Genomic DNA, 20,601 nt, shown 5'->3' on the forward strand with positions numbered 1-20,601 from the left:
ATATCCATTATAGACAATTATACACCCAGGAAACAGGGAACTTCTGGCAGAAAGGTTGGAGGAAAGTGTAATCAGTGGAGGGAAGAAAGACTGAAGGGTGTGATAAATGAATATAAAAAGATGCTGGAGACAGGACAGAGGCCAAAACTTAGATTTTTGGCAAGGGCATGGAATGTGCCAAAGTCAACATTACAGAGGCGAGTGAAGGGGAAAATAAGTGACACAGAATATGCAACCAGTAGGAAACCCTATCTACCTGAGGCAGCTGAAAAGAGCTGGCCAGCCTTGCTAAAACACTCTCACAAGGAGGCTTTCCTTTAACTAAAAAGGACATCCAGAAGCTGGCATTGATTATGCCAAAGCAAATGGAATACTGTGATTTTCTGCGGTGAAGGGAACTGCTGGGCTCTATTGGTTCCAAAATGTCATGAAGAGAAACCCTGACCTCAACATGAAGTAACCTGAAGCCGCAGCAGGGGCTGCAGCCATGAACTGTGAAGTTGTTGACAAGTGGTTGACGCAGTACAAGGCTCCTCTCCATGACCTACAAATCACAGATGTTCCCACACTCCTCTGGAATTACAATGAATCTGGGTTGCAAGACCAGTTCTGCTCCATGCGGGCGGCGAGTGAAGTTGGAAAACCTTGTGTTGAGATTACTGAAGGGAGAGACAACAACAGTCCTCGCCGCTTTCAACGCCATGGAAGTGTATAGCTCAACAATGGTAATCTGAAAGGGCAAACGTCCCAGTCTATGTTGTTGCCGAGATTCCGATGATGGCTGGGTTAACCTGGAGCTGTTCCTGGAGTGGGGCAAGATGTTCATAGAGCAGCTCCCAAAAGATGACGCCATGCCTCGCAGTCTCCGTCTTTATGGCAATACTATGGAATTTCTCCAGATGATGAAAAGGCACAACATGCATGTAACGTGTCAACCGCCGCATCTGACAAGGTGCTCTTTAAGAGACATAACTGGTAGAGGGATGAAGAAGAAGGATGCAAGTGGACAAGGGGGACAGCAGGACTAAAGCTGCCGAAATCTGACTTCTTCAAATTCTTCAGCAAGACACGGAGCAAGATGGAAACCACAGAAATGTTCCCCTGAATTAACATCTAATCCCTGATCGCAACAGAGCGAGAGATCTGCCACCCAAACCGTCTCCAGCAGATGGTCCTGATCAACAAACTGAGCGAGGCCCAACTTTCTGCACCGTGGACGTGGATGCTGACATGGAGATCAGCACAGTGCAGGAAGTTGTTCAGATGGTGACCACGTGCCAGTGCTTCAGCCTGGATAGCGTCGATCAGCCATCAGCCTCTGAGGTCATAAAGGCCAACATGGTAATGTCAGAGATCATGTCAATAATCATGTCATGTCTTTCGTCAAGAATATTATTTTTGTGAATTGTAGGCCTAATCAATCTTCTCTCAACCGTTTCCCAAATTTCCCTCGTGTTTGTTCTTATCATTAAGTCCACAAAGCCACTGATGTCATTCAAGGGTCTTATTCAAATACCAAAGAGACAGAGAGGGATCAGCGAGCGAGCTAAACCCCCCCCCCCCCCCCCCCCCCCCACCCCCACCCCCACTAGCCTCTACCCCACCAGCCAAGAGCACATTAAGTACATACATTCAAAGAAAACCCTGAAAAATCCATTAAAAAATCAAGTTCACTGGAAAACAAACAAATGAGCATCCCTGCAAATCCTGCAAAACACGGTATGGAGACAAAAGTCACCCCGAGGCCTCAGAGGACTGGTTCTCCTGTGAAGCATGTGGTGGTGAACATGGGATCCTGTGTGGTTAGGAGGGTATAGATATATATATATATATATATATTTAGGTTGATATTGTTGATATGTTCTCATTTAGTTTAAGTTAATTCATAGATTGTTTTCAAACAGGTTGATGTGAACATTGGCTGATTGAAAATTGTAGGTTAAGTATTTCACCATGGGTTAGGGTCTCTGAAGCCATAAGCATAACAGAACCTCCCTTTTCCCAATGGACGCAGACTCACCACCGGTCTCGATTAACCAAAATAAGCCTCTTCCAGTTTACCCCAGAACATCTTCCCATGGCTTTAACCTCACTGTGGGTCTGATCCATGTCGGGCACAACCCGAAGCTTCCCCAGACAGAAACCACACTTAGTGGAGCTTTGGAGGTTAAAAAACGCACCACAGTCTTTTTTTTTCTCAAACCTACCAGCCACTGACCTCAGCACCCATGTAACATAAGATGGTAAATAAACCCACTTGATGATAATAATAATAATAAAAATAACATAAAATGAAGTGAATACATAGAATGCATACTTCATTGGTGGTAATTTGAGACTTAATATGTGAAAACTCAGGAAGTATTTCGTCATGTGTACACAATCTATAAGCCATAAGCATAACAGGATCTCTCTTTTCCCAACAGACTCACTACCGGCGTTAATTAACTGGAATAAGCCTCTTTCAGTTTACCCCAGAAGTTGGGTTACATTAATGATTTAATGAAGTGATGAATAGATTTAACCACTGAAAAACAAGCAAACATGAAATACAATTGTTCTTCAATTAAGCTGAATTGTTCCGTGTCCTTTTTAACCATCAGAAACCGTGTTTCCATTGGATCCATCAACAAGTTTGAAGCTAATAAACTAAGCTACGCAACGCATAGTTTTGTCAAGAGATGGCGCTGTAGGCTTTAATAATCCGCTGCTAAACAGAGTAGAAGAAGTAGAGGTTGCCAACCGGAAACAAAATGAATAGTTATATTGCTGAAGACAAGCACCGAGACCGAGGAGGACATGAGGGCAGCTGCTCGCTAACAGCTGCTCGCTAACAGCTGCGTGTGTTTACAGCAGAGAGCAGGAGGGAGGACGGACGTGTCAGCTAGTAATTGGCACGCATGAAGACGCCGAGAGCGGAAACAGCTGATCAGTCATATGACGTTCACGACGTCATTATTTATTCGACAAATGTGTCTCTTTTTTGACATTTCCTAAATCCACCTCAAGTAAGCCTAGAAACTTTTTTTGCGAGATTGAGGAACTTTTTTTCGAATTTTGGCGTTTCCATTAAGCTTTTCTAATGCGATACTTCAAAATGCACCTGAAAATAGGTCAACGGAAACACGGCTAGTGACGGCTGCATATTTTTCTTTACAGAAACATATCAGAGATCCAGAACAAGTTCTAAACGTTGATGCTTTAACAACGTGAAGCTGATAATACTTCTTTTACTGAGCAGGCTTTTTCATGCGTATATTCACTCGTTATGAATTTTTTTAGCTTCTAAACGACTGAGTGTTTGTATTTCAGCTGCTTCTTCATCTGTCAGTATTTTTGTAGGAACATTTACTGAAAGGAGCCAGAAACAGTTATGATGAAACATGACTCTGATTTATCCAAACCTCATACAACCTGCTCTGCTAACAGCGCCTCACATTTAACCGCTCTGTCAATAAAGCTAATTTAAATTTAAAGAGAGAGAGAGAGAGAGGGGGGGGGGGGGGTAGAGAGAGAGAGAGAGAGAGAGAGGGAGGGGGGGAGGGAGAGAGAGTGAGAGAGAGAGATAGAGAGAGGGAGGGAGGGAGAGAGAGACAGAGACAGAGAGAGGGAGAGGGAGGGAGGGAGAGAGAGACAGAGAGAGAGAGAGAGAGAGAGGGAGGGAGGGAGGGAGAGAGACAGAGAGAGAGAGAGGGAGGGGGGGAGAGAGAGACAGAGACAGAGAGAGGGAGAGGGAGGGAGGGAGAGAGAGACAGAGAGAGAGAGAGAGAGAGAGGGAGGGAGGGAGGGAGAGAGAGACAGAGAGAGAGAGAGAGGGAGAGATAGAGAGAGAGGGGGAGAGATAGAGAGAGAGGGGGGAGAGAGAGATAGAGAGAGAGAGAGAGAGGGAGAGATAGAGAGAGAGGGGGGAGAGAGAAAGGGGGAGAGAGAGAGTGAGAGAGAGAGAGAAAGAGAGAGGGAGGAAGAGAGAGAAATAAAGAGAGGGGGGAGAGAGAGAGAGTGAGAGATAGAGAGAGGGGGAGAGAGAGAGAGAGGGGGGGAGAGAGTGAGAGAGAGAGAGATAGAGAGAGGGGGAGAGAGAGACAGAGACAGGGAGAGAGAAAGAAAGAGAGAGAGAGGGGGGAGAGAGAGACAGAGAGAGAGAGAGAGAGGGAGAGAGAGAGAGTGATAGTCGGTGTCTCTCGGTCACCGTGAGAGAAACATGCAGCAGTTCTTCACTCGGAACTTTCCCACATTAAACACTTGGACCATAAAAGGACACAGAGATCCGTGACCCGCTACTGAATCAGCAGTTTGACCCGAGGAGGAGCTCCTCCGGCCGGCAGGAGGCTGGCGGACCGTCCGGAGACACCGAGCTGACCCGAGCCTCCACCTGCTGCCGCTCCGCGCGCCTCCCGCGCAAACCGAGCCCGGCACGAGCGCTCCTCTCCGCCATGGGAGCCGAGCAGAAACACGGACGTTATCACTTTGGCTTTTGTACGGATTTTACCGAAAAATACACGGATTTTTTACCGACAAGGAGCCGCGAGGACCGATAATCTTCTCCTGTTACTGAAGAGACTTTTTATGAGAAATTAGCTGTTTTTTCCCTTCGAGTAAAGCAGGTAAAAACGGTTTAAACTGTCTATCTTCTGTATTTACTGTCAGGTTTCCAGTCGGCTTGTTAAACAAACTCCTCCGTGAATAAACCAGCTTTTGTGGATCTCTTCAGGCCGAGCTCTCCTCACCATGAGTCTCTGGACCAACGGCTCCTCCTCGGATCTTTACGCCGGGACGCAGCCGCCGCTGCCGGGCTCCAACTCCTCCTCTAACCGCACCGACGGCTCCCAGCCCCGCGGACCCCACGGTGCCGCCCCGCTGGACCTGAGCCGGGCGGTGCCGGTGGGCATGGTGCTGGCCTCCTTCATCATGTTCGCCATCGTGGGGAACATCCTGGTCATCCTGTCGGTGGTCTGCAACCGACACCTGCGGATCCCGACCAACTACTTCATCATCAACCTGGCCATCGCAGACCTGCTGCTGGGAACCACCGTGCTGCCGGTGTCCGCCACCCTGGAGGTCAGTGATCGATCGATGATTGATCAGTTATTGTTGGTTCTTTGTTTACAGATCAGGAAAGAAAAAAAACAAATAAGAAAAGAACCTGAGAAGGAAATAAATAAAACGACGGTTGATAAAAGTTTCGATGACAGAAAATTATCAACAATTTTAATAATCGAGTTTAATATCTGCAGGTGTTTGTTTGTTTGTTTGTTTGTTTGTTTTGGGGTTTTCATCATGTTAAACTGAATGTTTTGGTCTGCAGATGCATCTTTCATAGACTCAACGATTCATCAGTTAATATAAAAATAATAATTACAGATTAATCAATAGTAGACAATCAGTCAATTAATCGATATTTTGATAATGAATTAATCATTTTGAGTCATTTTTTAAAGAAGAAAATGTCCAAATTCTCTGATCGCAGCTTGTTAAATGTGAATATTTTCTGTTTTTTTTTTATGACAGTAAACTGAATATCTTTGAGACGTTTGATGACGTCATCCACGTTTTATGGACCAAACAACATATTGATTAATTGTAGAATGAAAAGGATCGTTAGTTGCAGCTCTTCTCTGGCTTGATAGTGATTATTGACCTGAATCAAAGCTGCAGTAATGATCATTCTCATTCTCGATTAATATCTCGATTATTTTCTCGATTTATTGATTAGTCGTTTGGTCTATAAAACGTCAGGAAAATGGTGAAAAAATGTGATTCAGTGTTTCTCATAGGATGGGGATTCATTTTGAACATGATTGGAGCTGCAACTATTGATTATTTTTTATTACTGATTAATCAGTTAATAAGTTTCTCTCCTCATTGATTAGTCAGTTGATCAATAAAATGGTGAAAAATGTTGATCACTGCTTCCTGAAGCCGATGATGCAACATCACATGTCACATGATGATCTGCAGTTTACTGTAAAGAAACCAGAAAATATTACCAGAAAAAATGATTAATCGATTAGTTATTGATTAATTTAACAGCTGCTAAGTCATTGATTAGTTGCAGCTGTAGTCAGAACCACTGATCCGCTTCCTGTCCGCTGCAGGTTCTGGATTACTGGGTGTTCGGTCGGATCTTCTGTGACATCTGGGCGGCGGTGGACGTGCTGTGCTGCACGGCGTCCATCATGTCTCTGTGCGTCATCTCCATCGACCGCTACATCGGCGTCCGCTACCCGCTGCAGTACCCCATGATCGTCACCGAGAAGCGGGCGCTGCTCGCCATGCTGGGCGTCTGGATCCTCGCCATCGTCATCTCCATCGGCCCGCTGCTGGGCTGGAAGCCGCCGCCGTCACAGGTACCAGAAACTACCCAGCATGCACCACAGAACCCGACAATCCTTAAACCCACAGATTAGGTCATCAGTTAAAACCAGATCCTGAAGGTCATCAGATTCATTACAGGTATTGATCTGTTAATAATAATGATAATAAGATAATAACAGATAAGCTGCTCCATCAATAACTGCTTTCATACATTTAATTGATCCAGTATCAATTAAGGAGAAATTTGTTTTATTGAATATTGTTTGTTAGGATCATAGAAACTAATCAAACTGATTGATTAGAAGAGTGTCTTCGAGCTAGAAAGTGAAACGGTGGTTAGAGCTGCAACTATTGATTATTTTTTATTATTGATGAATCTGTTAATAAGTTTCTCTCCTCATTGATTAGTCGTTTGATCAATAAAATGGTGAAAAATGTCGATCGGTGTTTCCTGAAGCCGATGATGCAACATCACATCTTCAGTTTACTGTCATAAAGAAACCAGAAAATATTCACGTTAACAAGCTGAACCAGAGAATTTTAACAATTAATCAATTGTCAAAATAGTTATTGATTAATTTAGTAGTTGTCAACTAATCAACTAAATGTTGCAGCTGAGAGTTCGAGACTTAAATAGACAAAAGACGTCGTCATCAGTTTGACAACATGCAGCATTTAGAGGAAAACGCTGCTGTTGTTGTTGTTGCTGTTCTTCTTGTTGTTGTTGTTGCTGTTGTTTTCGTGTTTTGTGACTGAACTAAACACAGTTAACTGGTGGCTCTGCAGGACGACACAGTGTGTCTGATCACCCAGGAGCCTTTCTACGCCCTCTTCTCCTCGCTGGGCTCCTTCTACATCCCGCTGGCCGTCATCCTCGCCATGTACTGCCGCGTCTACATCGTAGCCAAACGCACCACCAAGAACCTGGAGGCCGGCATGATGAAGGAGCGCCAGGAGGACTCCAACGAGCTCACCCTGAGGATCCACTGCAGGAACCAGCAGATCCACGATCTATGCTCCGCCCCCAAGGCCGGAGGGGGCGGGGCCTCGGCCGGACGCAGCACGCTCACCGTCAAACTGCTCAAGTTCTCCCGAGAGAAGAAAGCTGCCAAGACGCTGGGCGTGGTGGTCGGCATGTTCATCCTCTGCTGGCTGCCTTTCTTCCTGGCTCTGCCTATCAGTACGTGATCAGCTTCTATCTATAAACTACACATCTAATCAATACTATTGATCGTCTTTTATCTGTTAAACATCCACAAAGTAGCAAAACATTTCCATCAATATTTACTCAAGTCCAACAAGTCGTCATTCAGAAAACCAGCAAATATGTATGTTTGAGAGGCTGAAACAAGTGATTTGTTCTTGTATTTTTGCTTTAAAATGTACTTTAAAGCATCTATAACACACATTTATATAATAATACATATTTATATAATAACACATTTATATAATAACACATACTTCTCTGCTCCTCAGACTGATCTATACAGTGAGTAACGTGTTGGTTGTGGCTCGTAGTGACTCTGCAGCTCCTCTCGGCTTTACGGAGCTTTATAGTGAGTTTCAGCTCATTGTTTATTTTTTTCAGAGAGAAAAAGCTGTGAAAAGCCGCTGAACACTACCTGCTCACAGTTAGCTGTAGACTAGCTGGTGAACATAGTGGAGCATTTAGCAGCTAAAGAGCCAGATATTTCCCTCAGGAGTTGGTGGAGAGCAAAAACAGAAGCTAAAAGAGAAACACGACTCCACATGAATGATAATGTTGCTCCGTAACTGCTGGATGTGGAAATAAGCAACTGTTTGCTAACATGTTAGCCACAAGTACTTTATAAGCTGATAATATAACAAAAAATGCTTTTTACAGACTATTCTGCTGAAAACATCATGTCAAGTTGCTTGAACCAGATTAAAACTATAAAGGATCAAGAACAGAACCCTGAGGAACGCCACAAGTAATTATTGACATTATCAATGTGACGATAATGTTGCTCCATAACTGCTGGATGTGGAAATAAGCAACTGTTTGCTAACAAGTTCAACATATCAACTTAAAAGCTGATGATGAGTCAGAGTTAATGTTCACTTCTTGTATCTGATGGAAACTAAACATCAGTTAATGAAGGTTTAAAGATTTTCCACCATAAAACAAGAAAATATTCACATTTCAGAATCTAATTTGATTCATCAGTTAATCGTTTCAGCTCTAAAATAGACTGCACTGATAAATATGTCGATTAACTGGTAACATCTGTGGCTTCATCATGAAACTCAACCAAATTTGTCTAAAACCTTGAGACATTTTGTTCCATTTGTTCTTAAATAATTTAAACTCCCACATAGCTTCAAAGCTTCAGCTCTGCTATTCACTCATTTCACCTGTTAGACAATAAATTTCAGCAGCATCACATCTGGTTCTGTTCTGCTTCAGGCTCCAAAATCAGCACATTTATCATCTAAACGTCAGACGGTCTCCTCCGCTGCCTCTGTGAACCAGTCCAACAGCAGATAAAACCACAGAGCAACACAAGAAACACCAACACACCAACCCAAAATAAAAGCTTTTAAGCTCTCTGTAAGCCGTGTTAGCTATGTTAGCTGTGTTAGCTCTGTTAGCACTGTTAGCTCTTGTAGCCGTGTTAGCTCTGTTAGCTCTTGTAGCTGTGTTAGCTCTGTTAGCGCAGGGCAACAAGGTGATAAACCCTTAAAAACTTTACGTCCAGATTCATCACAATAAGAGTTAATCGATGACTCTTCAGAAACTGCACATGGAGAACTAGGATCCCTTTTTTCTCTTCGTGGTTTTAATGTTTGGCCTGAACCATGATGCTTCATCAGCAGCCAATCAGCAGCCAGCGTTTCCAGGACAGACCCCAGACGTGTCTGTAGTTGTGTCAGCGTTCTCAGTGCAGAGAAACAGGGCAGGAAGGTAAACACTCTTGTTATTTCTTTATTTTCTGTGATGGATTTCCCACAACATGGACGGTGGAGCGATGCCAGACATTCCCTCCGGCTGATATCACAGATTACAGCTGAGTCTGCTTGGATTAGTCCGGTCTGACAGGAAGCTGTTTGTGTTCGGCAGCACTGAACGGATTGTGTCAAAGCCGATGAGTCACAGAGCAGAACTCACTGAGATCTTTGCTCCTTTGAAGGATCCTCACAAATCCTCTTCCTCACACAGTCTGACAGAGGTCTGATGATGATGAGGATGATGACTTTGACAACAGCACTTAGTGTAGGATATGATATAAAAACACACTACACACACACTACTGAGGCACTAAACTGGTCTTTATTAGGCCTTTTCAATCAAGTTTAGATCTTCGTTTAAAGTGAAGAACGAAACTCAGGAACTAAAGTGAAGAACCAGACTGAAACTAAACACAGGAAATACGTTCGGAGACGAAACTCGAAGCCAAACTTAACAACTAAATTTATGTTCTGAACAAAACTCAGAAAACATATTTAGGCTCAAAATTTCCAAACAGGGACAAAGTTTAGAGACTGAACTCTGGTATTAAAGACACATAACTGAAGGATACTGAGCTGCAGCTGCTGATTATTTTCATTATTGATTAATCTGTTACTTTCTCAATCAATTGATTAGTTGTTTGGTCCATAAAATGTCAGAAAACAGTGAAAAATGTTTTCCTAAAGTCCAAGGTGAGGTCTTTAAATGTCTTGTTTCATCCACAACTCAAAGATCTTCAGTTTACTGTCACAGAGACTAAAGAAACCAGAAAATATTCACATTTAAGGAGCTGGAATCAGAGAATTTAGACTTTTTTTGTCTTAAAAAATTATTTAAAACGATAAATTGATTATCAAAATAGTTGGTGAGGCTCCTTGTAGGACGTTTGAGTCAACAACAGACTGAAACTCTGTGGTTGAGAAGTTCAGAGTCAACAGTCAAACCTCTAAAAGTTGCTTTAATAACAGATTTAAAGCATAAGACTCTCTGAGCTGAGGTTTAGCCATCGCTGAGTTCTCTACCCACAATGCCTCTGGCTACGGGTGACCTTTAGACCACGGCGGCTTTCATAAGAGACGAGTAAACTTTAATATCGGCCGTCTGATGCTCAGAGAAACAGAGTTCTGATCAGAGGATTTAACTCTGCCGAGGTTCAAACCAGGTTTATTTTTACTGATCCGAGTCTGTTTTTACCAAACGTCTCCGAGGAGGAAATCTGCTCCAACTGGGCCAAAAACCTCCAAAGACTCTCATATTTAGTAAAAGTATTTCATCAGTGTGAGTGTGAGGAGTTTATTTATGACTTTATGTGTGAGAGATATTACAGAGGTGGAAATAACTGAACACATTTACTCAAGTACTTTAATGAAGTACAGTTTAGAGGTACTTGTACTTTACTTGAGTATTTCCATGTGATGCTACTTTCTACATTTCAGAGGGAAATATTGTACTTTCTACTCCACTACATTTATTTGACAGCTTTAGTTACTTTTCAGATGAAGATTTGACACAATGGATAATATAACAAGCTTTTAAAATACAACATAGAGACTCAAATATTCACTTTAAACACACAACATGTAGTTTCAGCCGCTAGGCGTCTCAATCAAAACAATAACAACAGACGGAGCGTGATGACGGTGTGAAGTAGCAAGGGATCATGGGAGTTGTTGTCTTCGTTGTTAAATAACCAGTTTCACCGGGATAGGATTACTCCAGTGTTCATCGTCCGGTACGGGCTGTTAGCCGAGCTGCTGCTAACGTTTGTCCAGTTTATTTCTCTTATAACTTTAGATCCAGATGTTCGGTCGGTTTCTCCCGGGAGCCGAATTATCCGCAGAGGTCTCCTCCTCTCCAGAAACAAACGTACACGCAGATTAAAATCATTAAAATACTAATTAAAGCTGTTTCACCTAAAAAAATCAATATTTCTCCGACGATGTTTGGTGACCACCGGACTTCCTGGAGGGGCTGTTAGCCGAGCTGCTGCTAACGTTTGTCCAGTTTATTTCTCTGATAACTTAAGATCCAGACGTCCAATGACTAAAATCCTTCTTCCGGCTAAAAGATAAAGTTAAAAACCACCTAAATTTATCATGAAAATGTGTCTTAAAACTGAATAAAAGTCCATTTATAACAGTTTGTGTGGAACAACCACAACACCGATGTATTATCTTGTATGTGTGTAAGTTACTCTTTGGTAGACGCCATTGTAGCAGACAAACACAGCGCCGCCGTATGCATCTGGTGTGTGTTTACTCTTTGGTAGAGGAGGTATGACGCCATCGACAGGCGACCAAATGAAACGGTCCGTTACTTTGATTAAATTACAGATTTCTCTGAGTTTGAACATTGTTGGAAACATTTGGGATAATGTAAGAACACAACTCAACAACATATATAACATAGGTCTAGTTGTTTTTTCATTTTAATGTGGAATAATTACATATTATAGCTTTAAGAAGATGGAACAAGTCCAAACATTTAATATTTGACTCTGAGACTCTTTATAGATACAGTTTAATGGGTTTGATCTCCTGTAGCGCCACCATCGGGACTGCAGCGGCGGCTGCAGCTGGATGTTATCTGACTTCTCTACAGTTTCATTAGAGTCTCAGTGATGCGGCGTTTGCTTTATGCTGAGTCATGATCTGCACTGCGTCCTCAGTAAATCAGCAGCCCAGGAGGACTCAGGACCTCCATCCTGTTAAACAACACTGCTAATTTTCATCCTGCATGCACGCAGGAACCACACAGGCACACATCTTCATCTTCGTCTTCATCCTTCATGATGCAGACACTCGGCAGAAAGCTTGAAGCTCACAGTGACTTTTATGCTTTTAAAGGAAATGAAAGGTTCAACATTCTTACAGTCACTGTTTCAACATGTAAATTAGGGAGGATTATGTCATAACCGTCAGATCGGCCTCGTTGAACCAGTCAGTTTAACGACCATATCTACAACAAACAGTGACGAAGCAGGTTAATTAGCTCTGATTTGCTGAAGCTCAGAGAGCTGCAGAACAAACACAGACGTGTTGATTAAATGTTAAATTGAAAAGGGCTTTCAGGACGGTATGTTTGTGTTTTCAACAGATGTCGTCCCCATTAGCAACCGTGACGCGTCTGACTGAGTGTCTCCAGTTAACACAGGGTTAAAGCTGTGAATATACACAGTTAGTTTAGTTTGGTTGTGTTTACTGACGGGAAGGGAATGACTCAAACTCTCAGTTATCAGTGTGCTGATATTGATAGATGCATGCAGGCTGCAGGTGGAAGCAGCTCGACTCTCATATAAAACTGTTTGGACGTCAGTTATATGATGAAGACGTCGTCATCATGTGTCATTAAATGCAGGTTATAATCTACTAAACTTTACTTTTCAGTGGTATTTAACTGCTCTTTACTGAGCTGTGAGCGGTTCTGTTATCAGAGACTTTGGAAAAACAGAAAGTATTTAAATCAACCAGCCTCTGCGCCCTGAAATCCTTCACGTCCATAAATCTCCATTAAATCCTCGTGTTTCAGGCGCCGCTGAACACCCAGCTGATCTCTCTCTCAGCTCTTACTGTATCATGTGTTTCAACTGAGCTTAAATGAAGGTTTTCTTCTGATTAAAATACAAGAAATCGTGTAGTTTTGATGAGTCAACTCATTCCTTCTGCTTTAATATAATCATCTTATTTTTCATAAAAGGCTGAAGAACAGACGAGTGTGATTACTGTCAGTGTAAATATTTACGGTGCGTCAATGGTGCCAGTAAACAGTGTTAACACAGAGAGAGAGAGAGAGTCAACAGGACGAATTACAGTCCAAAGTGGCAACAAGGCAGTTTAATTGTTGTTGTTTATTTGTGTGTGTTGTTTGCTAACATTCTGGTGCTAACAGGTTACTAATTACTGTTATGCTAACGGAGGTTTCGAGCTGAAACTAGTTATAAGCTTTCTAAAAATTAATTATTAATCAAATTAGAGTCATTGTCTTAATCATAAGGAAACCAAAAATAACATCTTGTATAATATTATTTACCATGAAGGTTAAATATTGCAGTTGTTCCAAGTGTTTAAATGCTAAAACTTGTTTTTGGAGATCTATACCGTCTATCACACTGATCACATGACGTCTCCTTCATTCAGTAGCTCATCGTGGCACTGTTCACCTTCCATACGTGCATTCGGCAACACATAAATCAGCTGCTGGATTCGTCTCCACCGATGCAGGAAACACAAACCTTCGGAGTCCTGAACTGAGCTGACAGGAATCACGGAGCGCCGACATTCCAGAAAATCTTGTTGCAAATCCGTCTTAAATTCTGACTGTGACAGAAATAAATAAAGCTCCTTTTGACCTGGAAAAGTTTCTCAAACTATGTGTGTTGTTGGAAAAATCTAGTTTGTAGTTTAAACCCTTTAAATGTCACCATGGAAGTTACCTTTATCACTTCTATAGTCAGTAATATACTTGACTGACATGCAAACAAACAAATAAATTTATATTTGGTCACTAAACTGATAGAAACTCTATTTATGGGTTTCTGACGTTAGATACAAACACCACAGAAGAAACAGTGACGCTTCAGAAAAGCACATGTGAGTTTTCACATGGACAGAAACAGAACGGTGATATATTTACACGAGGAAAACCCAGAACTATTTCATTTAGCGGACGCTTGTTTCCATGGTGACGTACATCTGAGAGTTGATACGAGCAGGGGAAAAAAGAAATGAAAACACCATTAAACTGATACTAAAATAGCAAACTGATACTGAAATAGCTTCATCCTGTTTGGAACGGAGAATCTCCAAACTTGGTGTTTGTTTTTGTTTTGTTTTTTTACAGGACAGTGATGCATCATGGGCAGGTGTCACATGTTTTTCCCGTGGCGGACGTCAGCTTTAACAGTAAAATTCTTCAAATATAGTCAGAGCGCAGCCTGAGGCGGCAGGATGGCCTTACAAGTCCATGTTCAGGGAGAAATAATCCACCTTGATGCTCAGGAGAAACGTTATCTGAAGAACATCAAAACCTGATCCTCCAAAATCCTCCAAAAATCCCCCAAAAATCCTCAGAAATCCTGCCGACATACTGCAGATCACCTGCCTCATCCGCAGGTCAGAGAGGAGTTTGTATCTCTGCAGATGTTTACAGTCCATCTGTCTTTGTTTTTTTCTCACTTACACTAATTGTAATTTAACCTCGTTATCGTCCTTTCAGCGGTGACATCAGAGACAGACGAGACGTTTCCAACAGTTTAACAGTTTCCAAACTGCTGTGATGTTCAGACATGTAGCATCACGACTGTACAATATTATTAATCTAATTATTATTATTATTATTATCAGTCTTTATTTATTCAGGAAATCTCATTTAGATCAAGATCTCTTCTTGAATATTATAAAACAAAACAAGCAGAATAAACATCTATAAACTGTGTTGATCAATAATATCAGCAACATGATCCCAGTCAGTGATGATGATGATGATGATGATGATGTTATATAACAGGTAAATGTTGCCCTCTGGTGGTGAAAAGTTCAACCTGCAGCTGATTTGTTTCTGCACAACATCCAACATTCAGTTACATGATGCAGAAACGTCCCTGCTGATCAGTTCCTGACTCATCAATCAGTCTGTCCATTGATCAGCTGGTAAAACTCTTCCTGTCGGTTCGTTTTCAAAACCAGCCGCTCAACTTTTCTATACTTTAAATACCAAATTCACACGATCCTTCTCAAAATGTGCCTCGTTATGAATGTTTATGTTCTGGTTTTATTTAAAAGCATAAAGTTAAAGCAACGTTAGCGTGAAAACAATAAAGTAACGTTAGTGTTAAAACAATAAAGCAACGTTAGCATGAAAACAATAAAGCAACGTTAGCATGAAAACAATAAAGTAACGATAGTGTTAAAACAATAAAGCAACGTTAGCATGAAAATAATAAAGCAACGTTAGCATGAAAACAATAAAGTAACGTTAGTGTTAAAACAATAAAGCAACATTAACATGAAAACAATAAAGCAACATTAACGTGAAAACAATAATGCAACGTTAGCGTGAAAACAAAATAAAGCAACGTTAGCGTGAAAACTATAAAGTAACGTTAGCGTGAAAACAATAAGGCAACGTTAGTGTGAAAACAGTAAAACGACGTTAACGTGAAAACAATAAAGCAACGTTAGTGTTAAAACAATAAAGCAACATTAACATGAAAACAATAAAGCAACATTAACGTGAAAACAATAATGCAACGTTAGCGTGAAAACAAAATAAAGCAACGTTAGCGTGAAAACTATAAAGTAACATTAGCGTGAAAACAATAAGGCAACCTTAGCGTGAAAACAGTAAAGCGACGTTAACGTGAAAACAATAAAGCAACGTTAGTGTGAAACAGTAAAGCAACGTTAGCGTGAAAACAGTAAAGCGACGTTAACGTAAAAAAACAATAAAGCAACATTAGCGTGAAAACAATAAAGCAACGTTAGCGTGAAAACAATAAAGCAACGTTAGCGTAAAAAAACAATAAAGCAACATTAGCGTGAAAACAATAAAGCAACGTTAGCATGAAAATAATAAAGCAACGTTAGCATGAAAACAATAAAGTAACGATAGTGTTAAAACAATAAAGCAACATTAACATGAAAACAATAAAGCAACATTAACGTGAAAACAATAATGCAACGTTAGCGTGAAAACAAAATAAAGCAACGTTAGCGTGAAAACTATAAAGTAACGTTAGCGTGAAAACAATAAGGCAACGTTAGTGTGAAAACAGTAAAACGACGTTAACGTGAAAACAATAATGCAACGTTAGTGTTAAAACAATAAAGCAACATTAACATGAAAACAATAAAGCAACATTAACGTGAAAACAATAATGCAACGTTAGCGTGAAAACAAAATAAAGCAACGTTAGCGTGAAAACTATAAATTAACATTAGCATGAAAACAATAAGGCAACGTTAGCGTGAAAACAGTAAAGCGACGTTAACGTGAAAACAATAAAGCAACGTTAGTGTGAAACAGTAAAGCAACGTTAGCGTGAAAACAGTAAAGCGACGTTAACGTAAAAAAACAATAAAGCAACATTAGCGTGAAAACAATAAAGCAACGTTAGCGTGAAAACAATAAAGCAACGTTAGCGTAAAAAAACAATAAAGCAACATTAGCGTGAAAACAGTAAAGCAACGTTAGCGTGAAAACAATAAAGCAACGTTAGTGTGAAAACAGTAAAGCAACGTTAACGTGAAAACAATAAAGCAACGTTAGTGTGAAACAGTAAAGCAACGTTAGCATGAAAACAGTAAAGCGACGTTAACGTGAAAACAGTACAGCAACATTAACGTGAAAACAGTAAAGCAACATTAGCGTGAAAACAATAAGGCAACGTTAGCGTGAAAACAGTAAAGCAACGTTAGCGTGAAAACAATAATGCAACGTTAGTGTGAAAACAGTAAAGCAACGTTAGCGTGAAAACAATAAAGCAACGTTAGCGTGAAAACAGTAAAGCAACATTAACGTGAAAACAGTAAAGCAACGTTAGCGTGAAAACAATAAGGCAACGTTAGCGTGAAAACAGTAAAGCAACGTTAGCGTGAAAACAATAATGCAACATTAGCATGAAAACAATAAAGCAATGTTAACGTGAAAACAATAAAGCAACGTTAGCATGAAAACAATAAAGCAACGTTAGCGTGAAAACAATAAAGCAACGTTAGTGTGAAAACAGTAAAGCAACGTTAGTGTGAAAACAATAAAGCAACGTTAGCGTGAAAACAGTAAAGCAACGTTAGCGTGAAAACAATAAAGCAACGTTAGCGTGAAAACAATAAAGCAAGGTTAGCGTGAAAACAGTAAAGCAACGTTAGCGTGAAAACAATAAAGCAAAGTTAGTGTGAAAACAGTAAAGCAACATTAACGTGAAAACAATAAAGCAAAGTTAGTGTGAAAACAGTAAAGCAACGTTAGCGTGAAAACAATAAAGCAACGTTAGCGTGAAAACAATAAAGCAACGTTAGTGTGAAAACAGTAAAGCAACGTTAGCGTGAAAACAATAAAGTAACGTTAGTGTTAAAACAATAAAGCAACGTTAGCATGAAAACAATAAAGCAACATTAACGTGAAAACAATAAAGCAACGTTAGCATGAAAACAATAAAGCAACGTTAGCATGAAAACAATAAAGTAACGTTAGTGTTAAAACAATAAAACAACATTAACATGAAAACAATAAAGCAACATTAACGTGAAAACAATAATGCAACGTTAGCGTGAAAACAAAATAAAGCAACGTTAGCGTGAAAACTATAAAGTAACGTTAGCGTGAAAACAATAAGGCAACGTTAGTGTGAAAACAGTAAAACGACGTTAACATGAAAACAATAAAGCAACATTAACGTGAAAACAATAAAGCAACGTTAGTGTGAAAACAGTAAAGCAACGTTAGCGTGAAAACAGTAAAGCAACGTTAACGTGAAAACAATAAAGCAACGTTAGCGTGAAAACAGTAAAGCAACGTTAGCGTGAAAACAGTAAAGCAGCGTGAAAACAGTAAAGCAACGTTAGCGTGAAAACAGTAAAGCAACATTAGTGTGAAAACAGTAAAGCAACATTAGCGTGAAAACAATAAAGCAACGTTAGTGTGAAAACAGTAAAGCAACGTTAGTGTGAAAACAATAAAGCAACGTTAGCGTGAAAACAGTAAAGCAACGTTAGCGTGAAAACAATAAAGCAAGGTTAGCGTGAAAACAGTAAAGCAACGTTAGCGTGAAAACAATAAAGCAACGTTAGTGTGAAAACAGTAAAGCAACATTAACGTGAAAACAATAAAGCAACGTTAGTGTGAAAACAGTAAAGCAACGTTAGCGTGAAAACAATAAAGCAACGTTAGTGTGAAAACAGTAAAGCAACGTCAGCGTGAAAACAATAATGCAACATTAGCATGAAAACAATAAAGCAACATTAACGTGAAAACAATAAAGCAACGTTAGTGTGAAAACAGTAAAGCAACGTTAGCGTGAAAACAATAAAGCAACGTTAGCGTGAAAACAGTAAAGCAACATTAGCGTGAAAACAATACGATTACGATTATTCAGTGTAGAAGAAGAACTGATTTGATGTTTGGAGGCAGTTTGTTGACGTGTTGACAGTCGATTTGTTTGTGTGGTAAACAAACACACCTCTAACTCATAAACAGTAACAGGCTCCACCCAGTGGCACAAACAGGTACTACAGCAGATCTACACCGACGTCTCTGTGTCGTCTTTTTAATATATTTTAATTGATTAAATTATTAATACTAATTAACAGATTAATCACTGACATCCCTTATCTGTTTGTTTGTTTGTTTGTTTGTTTGTGTGTTAAGGCTCGTTCAACAGCAGCCTGCAGCCTCCTGAAACCTTCTTTAAAGTCATTTTCTGGCTGGGATACTTCAACAGCTGCCTGAACCCCATCATCTACCCCTGCTACAGCCGAGAGTTCAAACAGGTAACTGCTCAGCATCAGGAGTCCGATCAGTCCTGGGGTATTGATTATGTATCTGCTGATACAGAGTCTGATCGGATAGAAGATAGATATGTTGATGTGAGACGTATCTGACGTTAAAATATCAGCTGCACATTTTTCAGGAGCCTCTTGTTCCAAATACTGAAGGTCCTGATTCAAATCGGTGAAGCTGATCAGTTGATTGATCCGATGATTGATGATGAAGGTGTTGTGTGTCTTCAGGCCTTCATCAGGATCCTGCGCTGCCGTTGGAAGAGGAAGCGTCAGGGCTGGCAGGCGTACTACAACTACCGCTGCCAGCAGGGCTCCAACAACTCGTCCTTCCTGAACGGCAGCCAGCAGACGCTGTCCTCCATCAGCCCCAGCCCGCGCTGCGTCACCTCCAGACTCCGCCCCCCACCCTGGTCCTCCGACGCCGGCCGCGACCTCCTCCCCGGGTCGGCCGTGAGAGGACGGCTCAACCCGGTGTCCCCGCTCGCTAAGGATACTGGGGCGGTGTTGGGCGTCGGTACGGGGCGAGGGGCGGTGATGAACGGGCAGAGTGTGGACAGAGAGGAGGCGGAGAGGACGCCGGCGTCTAAACTGTGACGTTTAGCGAGATAAAAACACTGACTGACGCACCTGCTGCCTCGCCGCCACGACTCAGCAGGGATCAGCTCGCTCTCCTGTGGATTAAAAACACTCGGAGGGACGCACAGGTACACGCTGACATCAGCAGACGCTGCTCAGGTGTGATGACATCATCTGTCAGGCGGTTATGATGTCAGCGTCACTGTTCCGGCCTCCTCCTCAGCCTTAATGACACAGCTATGAAACATGGCGGCGCTCCTGCCGGGACCAGCGGGCGACTTCAGAGAAACATCACGTCACCACATTTTAACATCTTCAAGCCTCCAGCTCAGGTGTTCACCAGCTGATGATTCCTACCGTACCTGTCCACCGCACCTAACGACGCTTTTACCTTTACCGCACATGTGCAGCTGTATGACACATGTCTGACACATGTATGACATGTCTGACACATGTGTGACACATGTGTCATACATGTGTCAGACATGTCATACATGTGTGAGACATGTATGACATGTCTCACACATGTATGACACATGTATGGCACATGTGTCATACATGTGTCATACATGTGTGAGACATGTATGACACATGTCTGACACATGTATGACATGTCTGACACATGTTTGACACATGTGTCATACATGTGTGACACATGTTTGACACATGTATGACACATGTATGACACATGTGTGACACATGTGTGACACATGTATGACACATGTCTGACACATGTATGACACATGTTTGACACATGTATGACATGTTTGACACATGTATGACATGTCTGACACATGTGTGACACATATATGACACATGTATGACATGTCTGACACATGTATGACACATGTATGACACATGTATGACACATGTATGACACATGTAAGACATGTATGACACATGTCTGACACGTCTGACACGTGTGACACATGTATGACACATGTATGACACATGTCTGACACGTCTGACACATGTCTGACACATGTCTGACACGTCTGACACATGTGTGACACATGTATGACATGTATGACATGTATGACACATGTATGACACATGTCTGACACGTGTGACACATGTCTGACACATGTCTGACACATGTCTGACATGTATGACACATGTATGACACATGTATGACACATGTCTGACACATGTATGACATGTATGACATGTATGACACATGTATGACACATGTCTGACACGTGTGACACATGTGTGACACATGTCTGACACATGTCTGACACA

The 20,601-nt window shown here is 41.3% G+C and overlaps 1 protein-coding gene across 2 annotated transcripts; it reads left to right on the top strand.

The window, feature by feature from the left end:
- The first annotated feature begins 263 nt into the window (after window positions 1–263).
- LOC137196196 (alpha-1A adrenergic receptor-like) lies at window positions 264–19,803 on the top strand. 2 transcript variants are annotated; one of them, XM_067609052.1, is made up of 6 exons: window positions 264–1,341; window positions 4,648–5,058; window positions 6,096–6,347; window positions 7,102–7,495; window positions 18,650–18,771; window positions 19,012–19,803. In XM_067609052.1, exons 2-6 carry the CDS (start codon window positions 4,729–4,731, stop codon window positions 19,375–19,377), a joined length of 1,464 nt encoding a protein of 487 aa, XP_067465153.1. In that variant the 5' UTR covers window positions 264–1,341; window positions 4,648–4,728; the 3' UTR covers window positions 19,378–19,803. The 2 variants fall into 2 exon arrangements, with proteins under 2 accessions (XP_067465153.1, XP_067465154.1); XM_067609053.1 differs by lacking the exon at window positions 264–1,341 and adding an exon at window positions 4,115–4,604 and having other exon boundaries at window positions 4,712–5,058.
- The last annotated feature ends 798 nt before the right edge of the window (window positions 19,804–20,601 follow it).

Source organism: Thunnus thynnus, chromosome 13 (genome assembly GCF_963924715.1).
Source record: "Thunnus thynnus chromosome 13, fThuThy2.1, whole genome shotgun sequence".
Classification (NCBI taxonomy): domain Eukaryota; kingdom Metazoa; phylum Chordata; class Actinopteri; order Scombriformes; family Scombridae; genus Thunnus; species Thunnus thynnus.

Coding starts and splice junctions, on each gene's coding strand:
- LOC137196196 (XM_067609052.1), top strand. CDS start 4,729: ATGAGTCTCTGGACCAACGGCTCCTCCTCGGATCTTTACGCCGGGACG. Junction 6,348..7,101: donor GGAAGCCGCCGCCGTCACAG/GTACCAGAAACT, acceptor GTGGCTCTGCAG/GACGACACAGTGTGTCTGAT. Junction 18,772..19,011: donor ACAGCCGAGAGTTCAAACAG/GTAACTGCTCAG, acceptor GTGTGTCTTCAG/GCCTTCATCAGGATCCTGCG.